Genomic DNA, 15,627 nt, shown 5'->3' on the forward strand with positions numbered 1-15,627 from the left:
TACATGTTCTGCCATAGAAATTTCACGTGCTCCTCACAATATCTCCTTGCTATATCTGCACATTATGACTCTTTGATGAACAGCCATCCATGCTTCTTCTGCGGGTCTATGAGGATGTCTCCTCTTCCTTACCAGAACTCTATTTTCAATATAACTAGTACTAAGGAACTCCTCCAGCCTCGCCTTCAGCAAGAACTGTCTGTGCTTGCTTGCTTAACTCTGTCTCTGAATCCTCAAGCCACAATCAATGATGATGTGGAGGTGCTAGTGTTGTACTGGGATGGACAAGGTCAGAAGTCACAGGACAACAGGTTACAGTCCAGGTGGTTTATTTGAAAAAAAAGCTTTTGGAGCCTCCTTCAGGTGTTAGTGAGAGATAGTATCAGATACCGGATTTGTAATTAAAAGACCAAAGGTTCACACCGTTGATGAGGATGTAATAAACAAACCTAAGAAGCTGTTAAATCTTGAGCCAGATTGTAGACATGCTCTCCAAGCTGGTGAGTTTGGTTGCAAATGTTTCATCACCCTGCGAGGTAATATCGTCAGTGCACCTCCAGTGAAGTATCAGTGTTCAGTCCTGCAAACAGAGGCATATAGATAACGAGTGGGACAGAACACCGACAATTCACTGGAGGTGCACTGGCAATGTTACCTCGCAGGGTGACGAAACGTTTGCAAACAAACCCACCTGCTCAGTATAGCCTTATCTACACATAAGCTACAAATCTTCTCGAAAACCTTATGTCTCTAATCAGTTAGAATGTTTTAATTGATTAATATATATGTGTAATTGCCTGAATTCCTTTCAAGTCACGGTCCTGAGAGAACTAAAGCTTCTACCAGTGTAAAGAAGAAGTGACATTTTAGGCCAGACAATGGATGTTAGGTGTGAGACCTTGTTTAAAATCTGTTTCTGCTTTACTCTGGAGTCAGACTGGTTTTATTTCTAAATTAGGAATTTGTAAAATGCCATATTAACTGACTAACTATAACTTGTGTGCTTTTTGAACAAAATAAAATGTAACTACAAATACAAATTCACCCATAATTTCATATATGTGTGTGTTGGTGAGCATGCATGTGTGTGTGTGATGCAGAGCATGAGTGTGTGTGTGTGTGTGTTGTGTGTGTGTGTGTGTGTGTGTGTGTGTGAGAGAGAGAGAGAGAGAGTGAGAGAGAGAGAGAGAGAGAAAGAGAGAATGTGTGCAACTGCTAGTGGTATTAACGTAATGTCCGGTGATGAACTTTGTTTAGCCATTCTAGTCACTTCACATAGAACATAGTGCAGCACAGCACAATACAGGCCCTTCAGCCCTCAATGTTGTGCTGAACGTTTTCCCTAATCCTAAGTTCTATCTAACCTCCACCCCTACGTTATACTATCATCCACATGTCTATCTACTAGCCGCTTAAATGCCCCTAATGAGGCTGACTCCACTATCGCCTCCAGCAATGCATTCCACGTCTCTACCACTCTCTGAGTAGACATCTCCCCTACATCTACCTCCACTCACTTTAAAACTATGTCCCCTCGTAATAGCTACCTCCACGCTAGGAAAAAGTCTCTCACTGTCTCCTCTATCTATACTTCTGATCATTTTGTACACCTCTATCAAGTCACCTCTCATCCTTCGTCATTCTAGAGAGAAAAGCCCTAGCTCTCTCAGGGTGGAAAAGTACCCAGAACCTGTTCTTGCAATTGTTCCATTTCTTCAACTTCACCTAGACTCTGTGTTTATAGGTGATCCTGCCTGATCATCCCCAGGAGTAAATCACTGCTCATTTCCCAACTACCCTGACTACTGCCAGAACAGACAACAAGTCACACTTCAATTGGACATTATGCAATGGAATGAGGATGCACTCTTCAGTTGTTCCATTTACCAACACTGGAAAGTTTAAAACAATGTAAACCTCTAACACACTCTGACCAGTGCCCTCTCCATCTCACAGCCACTTTCTGTGAAACCATTCTTTAATCACCCAAAGAACATTTCCTGATGTATTGACATCCATCACAGAATCACTGACCGGGAATATTGGCTATTGGGACACAATCACAACAACAACTTATATTTAGATAACGGTTTAATGTAATTAAAAATACCAACATTGGAACATTATAGAACAAAATATGACACTTAACCACTAAAGAAGGTATGAGGTCAAACGACCAAAAACTCAATCAAAGACACAGGTATTAGCAAGTATCTTGATAAAGGAAAGTGAGGTAAAGAGGTGGAAGTGTGTCAAGAAAGAATTCCAGTTCTTCGAACTGAGGCAACTGAAAGAACAACCACTAATAGCGAATGGCTGTGATCCGGCTGCTCAGGAGGCCAGAATTAGACAAAGGCAGAAACCTTTGAAAGTTGTGGGCAGCAGATGACAGAGATCAGGAGAGACAAAGTCATGAAGAGAGATTTGAACAAGATGAGAAAAATCAAGATGTTGATTGGCTGAGAGTCAATGTAAGTCAGAGAGCACAGAGTGGGGTGTGGAGGGAATAGGTAACATGAGTTAGGACATGACTAGCAGAGTTCTGGATGATCTCATATTTATGGAGGTTAGAATGTAGGAAAGCAAGGAGTGCATTGATTTAGTCAAGTCTACAGAATACACAAAGATGACCGATGGTTTCAGCAGTGGATAAGCTGACAAAGTGTAAATTGCAGCAATATTATGGAGTTGGAAATTGATGATATTAATGATTGCATGAATATGATGTCAGAAATTCAACTGGGGTAAAATATGATAATGAGATTGCAAATAGTATCGAGTTTAGTCTCAGATCATTGTGAGGGAAATGGCTGGAGTAAGAAGTTTGGGAACGGAATTTGGAGCAGAGACCAAAAACAATCGTTTTAGACATCCCAATAATCAATTGACAGAAATTTTTACTGATCAATACAGAATGTCAGATAGAGATAATTTAACCTCAGTCCATGAAGAACCATTGAAATGACTTTCCAGCAAATCTCTTGCACAGTTGCTGCCAAAATTGATATGTCTTTCTTTGGCTAAATGGAATATTGATCTGACATTCTCTTGCGGACCTTTGTGGGGTGTTTTACTTCATTGAAAGCACTAGAACAATGTAAGAGAGATAATGGGAACTGCAGATGCTGGAGATTCCAAGATAATAAAATGTGAGGCTGGATGAACACAGCAGGCCAAGCAGCATCTCAGGAGCACAAAGGCTGACGTTTCGGGCCTAGACCCTTCATCAGAGAGGGGGATGGGGGGAGGGAACTGGAATAAATAGGGAGAGAGGGGGAGGCGGACCGAAGATGGAGAGTAAAGAAGATAGGTGGAGAGAGTGTAGGTGGGGAGGTAGGGAGGGGATAGGTCAGTCCAGGGAAGACGGACAGGTCAAGGAGGTGGGATGAGGTCAGTAGGTAGCGGGGGGTGCGGCTTGGGGTGGGAGGAAGGGATGGGTGAGAGGAAGAACCGGTTAGGGAGGCAGAGACAGGTTGGACTGGTTTTGGGATGCAGTGGGTGGGGGGGAAGAGCTGGGCTGGTTGTGTGGTGCAGTCCCTCCAACCCCACCACACCCGGCACCTTCCCCTGCAACCGCAGGACATGCTACACTTGTCCCCACACCTCCTCCCTCACCCCCATCCCAGGCCCCAAGATGACATTCCACATCAAGCAGAGGTTCACCTGCACATCTGCCAATGTGGTATACTGCATCCACTGTACCCGGTGCGGCTTCCTCTACATTGGGGAAACCAAGCGGAGGCTTGGGGACCGCTTTGCAGAACACCTCCGCTCAGTTCGCAAAAAACAACTGCACCTCCCAGTCGCAACCCATTTCCACTCCCCCTCCCATTCTCTTGATGACATGTCCATCATGGGCCTCCTGCACTGCCACAATGATGCCACCCGAAGGTTGCAGGAACAGCAACTCATATTCCGCCTGGGAACCCTGCAGCCATATGGTATCAATGTGGACTTCACCAGTTTCAAAATCTCCCCTTCCCCTACTGCATCCCTCAACCAGCCCAGTTCGTCCCCTCCCCCCACTGCACCACACAACCAGCCCAGCTCTTCCCCCCCACCCACTGCATCCCAAAACCAGTCCAACCTGTCTCTGCCTCCCTAACCGGTTCTTCCTCTCACCCATCCCTTCCTCCCACCCCAAGCCGCACCCCCCGCTACCTACTGACCTCATCCCACCTCCTTGACCTGTCCGTCTTCCCTGGACTGACCTATCCCCTCCCTACCTCCCCACCTACACTCTCTCCACCTATCTTCTTTACTCTCCATCTTCGGTCCGCCTCCCCCTCTCTCCCTATTTATTCCAGTTCCCTCCCCCCATCCCCCTCTCTGATGAAGGGTCTAGGCCCGAAACGTCAGCTTTTGTGCTCCTGAGATGCTGCTTGGCCTGCTGAGAACAATGTAAGTTGCTTTTTTTCAGAATTTTTTTGGCAGTGCCTGGCAACTTATTAATATGTCGAAAATACAAAATTTCTGTGTTTTTCTGTTACACAGGTAAGGTATTATTAGCAATGGTTTTATGAAATGGAAAAACTAGTTCATATGGTTTTTGTAACACAAACTACTTCCATTGCACTGCTATGGTTTGTGACACAACCCCTCCATCATAAGGTTAGAAGTGGCAGTGTTATGTAATGACTGTGTAATGTTTAGCAGCATTCACAACTCTGCAGGTACTGAAACATTCCATGACGTTACACAGTAAACCCTGGACAAAATCCAGGCTTGGGCTGATACATGACACGTAACATTCATGCCACACAGGTGCCAGGCCGACAATGGTCATTTCCAACAAAAGAGAGTCAAACCATCACCTTTGACATTGCTGAAAGCCCCCATTATCAACATCTTGGAATTACCATTGATCACAAACTGAACAGAACCAACTACATAAGAACCATTAGTAACCAGACCAGGTCAGAGGGAAAAGTGACCTGATACACATTCTGCAGATTGCAGAATGGTGATAAAATGACACATCAGTATCCCTCTGAATTGGAGATGTTGAGACCAGGAATGTAAAAGTTGCTGATGACACAATTACAGGTATCTCTGACACCCATTTCACATTTATTCCACCAGTAACGTATCAATGAGAGGCGTTGTTTGGTGATTGTCAAGATTGTCACTTTGTCAGAACTGCTTTTTGTCAGTTATACAAATGATTTGAACATGAATATGGCTAGTAGGTTTGGAGATGGCACCAAAACTGGACGTGTAGTGGACTGCAAAGAAGGTTATCTCAGAGTACAACAGGATCTTGATCAGATTGGCCAATGGGGCATGGAGTGGCTGATGGAGTTTAATTTAGATAAATGTGAGGTGCTGCATTTTGGAAAGGTAAACCAGGGCAGGACTTATACACTGGATCCAGGGGAATGTTGTCAAGCAAAGAGATCTTGGGGTGGAGGTTCATAGTTCATTGAAGGTGGATCGTAGCAGGTCGACAGGGGACAGGTTGAAAAGGGACCTAAGAGGCAACTTTTTCAGAGAGTAGTGTGTGTGTGGAATGAGCTGCCAGAGGAAGTGGTGGGGGCTGGTACAATTACAGCATTTAAAAGGTATCTGGATGGGTATCCGAATAAGAAGGGTTTAGAGGGATAACAAAGTGTGGAGCTGGATGAACACAGCAGGCCAAGCAGCATCTTAGGAGCATAAAAGCTGATGTTTCAGGCCTAAACCCTTCAGTTTTTTTCTGATGAAGTGTCTAGGCCCAAAACGTCAGCTTTTGTGCTCCTAAGATGCTGCTTGGCCTGCTGTGTTCATCCAGCTTCACACTTTGTTATCTTGGATTCTCCAGCATCTGCAGTTCCCATTATCTCTGATCAGGGTTTAAAGGGATATGGCCAAATTACAGGCAAATGCAATTAGATTAATTTAGGCCATCTGGTCAGCATGGATGAGTTAGATCAAAGGATCCGTTTCTGTATTGCACAAGCCTGTGGCTCTATGAGTCACATTCCTTCGATTTGTCTTCAAGGGTTTAAATAGCAGCTTGGGGGCACACATGATGATGGTTCCTCAGAGGACTTCATACCTTCTGAGGGCAGCATTGTCACAGGTTATACAGCCTGGATTCAGCACAAATACTTGCAATTCAGTGAGCCCAGTTACAAGGCTGGATCTTCAGCTGGGTATTCACAGTTTACAAGGGAGCACAAACAGACGGTGTGTGTAGGAGCAGTTGTGGAAAATCTCGCAGCTCCTTCAGATGATTGGAAAAGAGAGTGATTGAGGGGAAGTAGCAGGGAGTGACAGTAGCATTAATAGACACACAGTCCCCACAAAGGGTTGAAGCAAGTTATTGCGAGGAGGTCTGCCACAGAAAGAGTAACATTTCCTGTTTGGATATTGAAGAACAGTTTTCAAATGAGTCTCTTTAGATGACAATCAGAATCCCTACAGATTGCAAAGAGGTTATTTGGCCCATCAGGTATGTACTGACCCACAGAAGAACATCTCACCCTGACACAGCCCCTCATCCTATCTCTGTAACTCTGCATTTCCCATGGCTAACCCACCTAGCCTGCATGTCCCTGGACGTTATGGGGAAGTTAGCATGGTCAATTCACCCAACCCACACATCTTTGGACTCTGTGGGAGGAAACCAGAATATCCAACAGAAACCCAAGCAGAATGGGGAGAATGTACAAACCCCACACAGACAGGCACCTGAGGGTGGAATTGAACCTGGGGCCCTGGCACTGTGAGGTAGCAGTGCTAACCACTGAGCCACTGTACCACCCCAATTACTCTGGATACTTTTATTCATTCATAGGATGAGTGTCACTGGTCAAGCTTTATTGCCCACCCTAACTCCCCAAGAACAGTTGAGCCACATTGCACTTGGCCTGGAGTCATATGTAGGCCTTACCATGTAAGAATGGCAGATTTCCAATCTGGGCACCACACCTTAGGAAGGATGTTTTGGCCCTTGAGGGAGTTCACCTGGACTTCAAGGGTTAACTAATGATGAGATATTAGAGAAATTAGGCCTTTATTATCTAGAATTTAGGTGGTTAAGGGGTGACCTGGTCAAGGTCTTCAGGATACAGCCGCAGGTGAAGTTCCAGAGGTGGCGGGGGGTGGGGGGGGAGGTGTGGTTGATGTTGTTCAAGTGTTTAAGAATGGTAGCAAAGACAAACCAGGGAACTAAAGGCCAGTGAGCCTGACATCAATGGTGGACAAGTTATTGGAGAAGATACTGAGGGACAGGATCAACCAACATTTGGATAGTCAAGGTCTGATTAGGGATAGTCAGCATGGATTTGTGCACAGGAAGTCATATCTGACAAATCTTTTAGAGTTTTTCAAAGAGATAGCCAAGATGATAGATGACAATCAGTGAATTTTGTCTACATGGACTTTAGTAAAGCCTTTGACAACATCCTGGTGGGCTAGTCATGAAAGTTAGGTTGCATGGGATCCAGGGAGAGCTAGCTTATTGGATTCAAAATTCCTCGATGGTAAGAAGCAGAGGGTGACGGTTGAAGGTTGTTTCTTGGACTGGAGGCCTGTGACTAGTGGCGTGTCACAGGGGTTGCTGCTGGGACCTTTGTTATTTGTTACTGAGACAAATGATCTGGTTGTGAATGTACAAGGCATGATTAGTAAGTTTGTAGACGACACAAAATTAGGTGTGAGAGAGATAATGGGAACTGCAGATGCTGGAGAATTCCAAGATAATAAAATGTGAGGCTGGATGAACACAGCAGGCCAAGCAGCATCACAGGAGCACAAAAGCTGACGTTTCGGGCCTGGACCCTTCATCAGAGAGGCTCTCTGATGAAGGGTCCAGGCCCAAAACGTCAGCTTTTGTGCTCCTGAGATGCTGCTTGACCTGCTGTGTTCATCCAGCCTCACATTTTATTATCACAAAATTAGGTGTCCTTTATAGCAAGGAGGGTTATCAAAAATTACAGAGGGATCTTGATCAGATGGGAAAGTGGGCTTGGGATTGGCAAATGCAATTCAATACAGATAAGCGTGAGGTGTTGCCTTTTGGAAAATCAAGCCAAGGTAGGACTTATGCAGTATATGGTAAGGATCTGAGGAGTGTTGCAGAAAGACCTAGCAGTACAAGTATATAGCTCATTGAAAGCAGCATCACAGGCAGACAGTGTAGTGAGGAAAGCATCTAGCATGCCTTCATTGGTCGAGGCATTTAGTGTAGGAGTTGGGACGTTATGTTACAGTTGTATAAGTCGTTGGTGAGGTTGCACTTAGAGTATTGTGTACAGTTTTGGTCACCCTGTTATGGGAAAGACACAGTTAATTTGAAAATGTGCAAAGAAGATTTACGAGGATGTTGCCAGAAGTAGTAAGTTTGAGGGAGAGGGAGAGGTTGGCCAGGATAGGACTTTATTCATTGGAATATAGGAGAATGAGGGGAGCCCTTATTGAGGTGTATAAAATCATGATGGGCATAGATAGGATGAATGCATATAGACTTTTCCCAGGGAAGGGAAATTGAAAATTAGAGGGCATAGGTTTAAGGTGAGAGGGAAAAGATTTAAGAAGGACCTGAGGGGCAACTTCTTCACACAGAGAGTGGTGCGAAAATGGAATGTGCTGCCAGAGAAAGTGGTTGAGGCAGGTACAGTAGCAACATTTAAAAATAATTTGGGTAGGTACATGGATGGGAAAAGTTTAGAGGGATATCGATCAAATGCAGGGAATTGGAACTAGCTGAGTGGACATCATGGTCAGCATGGACCATTTTGGGCCAAAGGGCCTGTTTCCATGTTGTATTACTCTATGCCTCCATGACTGTGTATTAACAAGGAAAGACAGGGTAGATAAAGATAAAATATTTCCCACTGGTTGAAGATCCGAGAACCGGGGGCATTGTCTACGAAGTAGGGCCAGGCCATTCAGGAGAGATAGAACATAGAACATAGAACATTACAGCACAGTACAGGCCCTTCGGCCCTCGATGTTGTGCCAACCTGTCATACCGATCTCAAGCCCATCTAACCTACACTATTCCATGTATGTCCAATTGCTTATCCAATGACGACTTAAATGTACCCAAAGTTGGCGAATCTACTACCATTGCAGGCAAAGCGTTCCATTCCCTTACTACTCTCTGAGTAAAGAAACTACCTCTGACATCTGGCCTATATCTTTCACCCCTCAATTTAAAGCTATGCTCCCTCATGCTCGCCATCACCATCTAGGAAACAGGTTCTCCCTATCCACCCTAACTAACCCTCTGATTATTTTATATGTTTCAGTTAAGTCACCTCTCAACCTTCTTCTCTCTAACAAAAACAGCCTCAAGTCCCTCAACCTTTCCTCGTAAGACCTTCCCTCCATACCAGGCAACATCCTAGTAAATCTCCTCTGAACCCTTTCCAAAGCTTCCACATCCTTCTTATAATGCGGCGACCAGAACTGTACACAATACTCCAAGTGCGGCCGCACCAGAGTTTTGTACAGCTGCAGCATAACCTCTTGGTTCCGGAATTCGATCCCTCTATTAATAAAAGCTAAAACACTGCATGCCTTCTTAACAGCCCTGTCAACCTGGGTGGCAACTTTCAAGGAAATGTTAGATGTTAGAAAGCATAGCTACACACAAAGTATATTGGAGGTTTTGAAAATTCTTTTTCAAATAGCAGTTGTTGCTAATTCATTTGTTAAATTTAAATCTGAGACAGACAGATTTTTATTAAACAATGGTATCAAGGGTTGTGGGGCCAAGGCAGGCAAATGGAGTTAAGCCACAGATCAGCCGTGAATTTAGTGAATGGTGGAGCAGGCTCAAATGGCCTACTCCTATTCCTAGCTGTTAGCTCAGTGCTATACCATTGCTACCTTGCACAATTACAGTGGTCTTCCAGAATTACTAAACTATAAAGCTTTGTATGTTATGGCTAGCTCAGTTGGCTGGATGGATAGTGTATTTTGGTACTGGGCATAGCTTCGATTCCTGAACTAACTGTGACAACTTCTAGCTACCTAGTTGTCTTTCCCCATGCTTGCGGTTGCAAGCTATCTACGGTATCATCCGTAATCTTTCTCCAACACTTGGTTTCCATTTCAGATCTCCAGTACCCACAGTATTTTGCTTTTATTTGACTGTTTAATTCACTGCCACTTCTCTTCCAGGTATGCCCACTTTAAAAAAGCCCTGCTCTTCTCTCTGAAGGGATTTAACATTTTAATCTTTCGCGTGCAGGAGGTTCGGGGGGTGACCTTCGAGATGTTTATAAAATCATGAGAGGTGTAGATAATGTGAATGGCAGGTGTCTTTTCCCTAGGGTGTGGCATTTCAAGGCTGGGGGGAATATTTTTCAGGTTAGGGAGAAAGATTTAAAAAGGACCTGGGGGCACCCTTTTCACACAGAGGGTGATTTGTGTGTGGAATGAACTTCCAGAGGAAGTGGTGGATGCGGATAGTTACAATGTTTAAAAGACATTTACATAAGTACATAAATGAGAAATGTTTGGAGGGATATGGGCCAAACTTAGGCAGGTGGGCCCAGTTTGGTTTGGGATTGTGTTTGGTACAGACTGACTGGACTGAAGGGTCTGTTTCCATACTGTATGATTCCATGACTCTATGACCTTCATTGCTTCCTATCTTTATCCCGATGTTTGCCAAAACTCACTTTCCCTGTCATTTCTCCTTCCTCTCTGACTCCACAGTTCTGAAGAAGAGTCATACTGGACTCAAAATGTTAACTCTGTTTCTCTTTCCATAGATGCCACTAGGCCTGCTGACTTTCTCCTGCACTTTCTGTTTTTATTTCAGATTTGCTTTTATTGCAGCAGTTCAAGTAGGCAGCTCATCACCAGGTATATCTCAAGGACAATTAGGAATGGGCAGTGATATCCTCTTCCCATGAAAGAATATAAGAAGGAACTCCATACATACCCAGTGAGGTGATAGGTGGGGATCTCTGATCCAGAAACTGGTGGAAAAACGCTGGCAGATCTGTATAAGTGCCACATGGGCATCAAGGTAACCCTGTTGCTTGTGACTCCTGGCTGGTCCCTCAGGCACAACAGAACACATTTACTTTGAAAAATTTGGATTTTCCAAATTCTCATCCTGATGTTCAGTTCCCTCTGTGGCTCCACCCCTCTGTTTATCTCGTAAGCTCCTCTGCCTCCTAAGACCTCTGTGTTCCTCGAATTGACTGATGCATTCATTCATTCATTCATCTCCAGATCCTTCCATTCCATCTTTGGCAAATGCCTTTAGCTGCCTGGGCCCAAATCAATCCCCACAATTCCCTGTCATATGCTTCTACTTTAAGCTAGTCCTTAACTCTTATCTCTCTGACCTCGGAAATGTGAAACTCTTAAAACTTAAGCTTAGCATCATTTAGTAATGAGCATTTTTTCAGTTTGTCTTTCTGGATATGCTTTGGAATTCTCGACACCAGAAGACTGTGGTGGTCCTGTCATTAAGTATATTCAAGTCAGAGATCAACAGATTTCTTGAAATTAAAGATATCAAGTGATACGGAGGTGAGAGCAGTGTAAAGGAAGACACAGCACAGATCAATCAGCTGTAGCTTTAGTTGATTGAATGGCCAAATAGCTGAAGCTCCTGCCCCTATTTCCATTGTTTCTCTGTGCCATCCACACGCCGGGGTACTCAGTGTGATTCGGGACCCTGACTTTCACTTGCAGCTTGCAATTTGAAAGGATGTGTGAGAGTTTTATACCTGCCATGGTGAAAAGCTGGTCTCAGATTCTGCTCCCACATGTTGTTATGTGACACAGATTTCTGTCCATTCCAATCATTCAGTTTGAAGAGTGAGTAAAAGTTCATTGCTACAGAGTGCTTTATAAAATCCTTGGGAGAGTAAGAATTTACGAGATCTTCTGACCTTGCACAATCTTTCCTGCAAGAGAGAGGCTAAGTGTTTGATTTATGTGGTAACATGCCAGATTTTATGGACAACTGCTCATTTATTGGCAAATCAAGTTAATAAGGATTTTATTTTCTCTCTGTTTCCATAAAGTTGAAACCTAAAACATTTTAATAGCAGAGATAACAAAGTGTGGGGCTGGATGAACACAGCTGGCCAAGCGGCATCTTAGGACCACAAAAGCTGACGTTTCGGGCCTTCGGGTCTAGGCCCGAAACATCAGCTTTTGTGCTCCTAAGATGCTGCTTGGCCTGCTGTGTTCATTCAGCCCCAAACTTTGTTACCTTGGATTCTCCAGCATCCGCAGTTCCCATTATCTCTGATCACGTTTTAATAACAGCATACTTCAATGCCCTCTGGTGCTGACAAGCAGATGTTTACTAAACTATTGTAATGTCTAACAGCTAATAATGTGTGGGATGATTGTTATCAAGCAGAGCTCCTAATGCTGTGAGTTCTGCTGCTGGGACTAAGCTCAGTAGCGCTGATTGGCTGAAAGGTTTATGGTTGGGACCCTTTCCACACATGAGGAGCAGTAGACTTTTCAAACTGATGATTCATGCATAAGTACAATTACCAACTCCTTGGGTTAGCAGGCTATCCGTCAAAGCAAACCAAACACTAGGCTTTACCTTCAGTGGGGTTAAATTGAAACAGTGGAATGTTATGCTAAATTTGTTTCGAACCGTGGTTACATCACACTAGATCTCCGTGCAATGTTATTAAGAGCAAATTTACAAGGATGTGACCAAAAATGTGTGGGTGGCCACATCAGGAAAGGATTGGCAGGCTAGGCTGTTTTCTCTTGGAAAAAAGAAGGCTCAGGGTGACCTCACAGAAGTAAGGATTTTGATCAAGTGGACTCAGAAAGAATCTTTCCTCAGGCGGGGAAGAGTATAACTTGAGGGTGTCCACATAACATAGGGACCCAATAGAGAATTCAGAAGAAATGCTTTCACCCAGAGAGTGGTGAGAATGTTAAACCTGCTCACACACAGAGTGGTTGATGACAGTGGTATCGTTACATTTAAGGGGAAGCTGGACAAACTGAGGAGGGAGGAGAGAAATAAAGGGTCATATTGATTGATTTGAAGGTGGGAGGAAACCCAAGATAGAAACATAAGCAATTGCATGGCCCGGTTGGGCAGAATGGCCTGTTGCTGTAGTGTTGTGTAACCTAAAGTGAATGGGCAGTTGATGATGTCTTTGTGTCCGGGACAAGGAAAGGTCTCCAGGTGCCAATACATCTTTACTCCCTCCTTAGAGCTGATTATGTCCCCATATACTAAACAGTCCTCCTCCTAGCCTTTATCATCTAGGGAATGTTCCAGAAATAACTGACAGCAACCTTTTACTTAGAGGACATTCAGGTTAGACTCCATTTGGAGTACTGTGAGCAGATCAGGACCCCACATTTTGGGAAGAATAATTTGACTAATGGACAGACTAGAACGCAGATTTACAAGAATGATACCTGGGCTTCAGGGGTTAAGGTATGAGGAGCAATTACACAGACTAGGCCCATTTTTTCTAGATTTAGAAGGTTAAGGAGTGATCAGCCATGATCAAATGGTGGAGCAGACTCGATGGGTCGAATGGCCTAATTCTGCTCCTATATCTTATGGACTTAATACTGATCGAAGTCTTCAAGATATTAACAGGAAAAGACAGGGTAGCTAAGGATAAACTATTTTCACTGGGTGGGGATTCTCTAACTAAGGGGCATCATCTAAGAATTGGGGCCAGACCATTCAGGAGGGATGTTAGGAAGCACTTCTACACGCAATGGGGTGGTAGAGGTTTGGAGCTCTCTTCCACAAATAACAGTGGATGCTGGACCAGTTTTGTCTACAGGAATAGTGCCAGATGACTGGAGGATAGCAAATATGGTTCCCCTGTTCAAGAAGGGGAGTAGAGACAACCCTGGTAATTATAGACCAGTGAGCCTTACCTCAGTTGTTGGTAAAGTGTTGGAAAAGGTTATAAGGGATAGGATTTATAATCATCTAGAAAAGAATAAATTGATTAGGGATAGTCAGCACGGTTTTGTGAAGGGAAGGTCGTGCCTCACAAACCTTATTGAGTTCTTTGAGAAGGTGACCAAACAGGTAGATGAGAGTAAACCGGTTGATGTGGTCTATATGGATTTCAGCAAGGCATTCGATAAGGTTCCCCACAATAGGTCATTGTACAAAATGCGGAGGAATGGAATTGTAGGAGATATAGCAGTTTGGATCGGAAATTGGCTTGCTGAAAGAAAACAGAGGGTGGTAGTTGATGGGAAATGTTCATCCTGGAGACCAGTTACTAGTGGTGTACCGCAAGGGTCGGTGTTGGGTCCACTGCTGTTTGTCATTTTTATAAATGACCTGGATGAGGGTGTAGAAGGATGGGTTAGTAAATTTGCAGACGACCCTAAGGTTGGTGGAGTTGTGGATAGCGACGAAGGATGCTGTAGGTTGCAGAGAGACATAGATAAGCTGCAGAGCTTGGCTGAGAGGGGGCAAATGGAGTTAATGCAGACAAGTGTGAGGTGATGCACTTTGGTAGGAGTAACTGGAAGGCAAAGTACTGGGCTAATGGTAAGATTCTTGGTAGTGTAGATGAGCAGAGAGATCTCAGTGTCCATGTACACAGATCCTTGAAAGTTGCCACCCAGGTTGACAGGGCTGTTAAGAAGGCATGCAGTGTTTTAGCTTTTATTAATAGAGGGATCGAGTTCTGGAACCAAGAGATTATGGTGAAGCTGTACAAAACTCTGGTGCGGCCACACTTGGAGTATCGCATACAGTTCTGGTCACTGCATTTTAAGAAGGATGTTGAAGCTTTGGAAAGGGTGCAGAGGAGATTTACTAGGATGTTGCCTGGTATGGAGGGAAGGTCATACGAGGAAAAGCTGAGGGACTTGAGGCTGTTTTTGTTAGAGAGAAGAAGGTTGAGAGGTGACTTAATTGAAACAGATAAAATAATCAGAGAGTTAGATAGGGTGGATAGGGAAAGCCTTTTTCCTAGGATGGTGACGGCGAGCATGAGGGGGCATAGCTTTAAATTGAGGGGTGAAAGATATAGGACAGAGGTCAGAGGTAGTTTCTTTACTCAGAGAGTAGTAGGGGAATGGAACGCTTTGCCTGCAACGTTAGTAGATTCGCCAACTTTAGGTACATTTAAGGCGTCATTGGATAAGCATATGGACGTACATGGAATAGTGTAGGTCAGATGGGCTTGAGATCGGTATGACAGGTCGGCACAACATCGAGGGCCGAAGGGCCTGTACTGTGCTGTAATGTTCTATTTATTTATCTATTCATCTATTATACAGTAGTTAATTTGAAATCTGAGAGAGAGAAATTTCCATTAAGCAAAGGTATTAAAGGTGAAGGGGCAGAAGCAGGTAGGCCACAGATCAGACATGATCTTCTGAATGGTGGAACAGGCCCGAGGGGCTGAATGGCCTAGTCCTGTTCCCTTATTCCTATGTTATGATTATTGCTTTAACAATCACTTGAAGGAAGTATTGATATTTTATCTTCCATTTCATTCACAGTCTGTAGTTGTAACTTGTGACATTTTCTTGATATTTTTCAGGTTTCTCAGCAAAAATGTCCTCCAGGTAAAAGCACCATTTCATTCTGAAACTACTGGTTAAATAATTATGGGTTTTATTATAAATACTCCGGCCGTTTTGCATTTAGTGGTTGATGATATGACAGATGCTTTTGCCGTGGAGGGTGGTTTACAT

At 44.0% G+C, this 15,627-nt stretch overlaps 1 protein-coding gene across 1 annotated transcript in view; it reads left to right on the forward strand.

Moving 5' to 3' along the window:
* Positions 1 to 15,627, forward strand: part of LOC125466523 (uncharacterized) — a 60,879-nt gene that overhangs the window by 12,649 nt on the left and 32,603 nt on the right. Inside the window, exon 2 of the mRNA XM_059638098.1 lies at positions 15,474 to 15,498. Coding sequence (XP_059494081.1) covers positions 15,474 to 15,498 — 25 coding nt within the window. The remainder of the gene's footprint in view (positions 1 to 15,473; positions 15,499 to 15,627) is intronic.

Source organism: Stegostoma tigrinum, chromosome 28 (genome assembly GCF_030684315.1).
Source record: "Stegostoma tigrinum isolate sSteTig4 chromosome 28, sSteTig4.hap1, whole genome shotgun sequence".
Classification (NCBI taxonomy): Eukaryota; Metazoa; Chordata; class Chondrichthyes; order Orectolobiformes; family Stegostomatidae; genus Stegostoma; species Stegostoma tigrinum.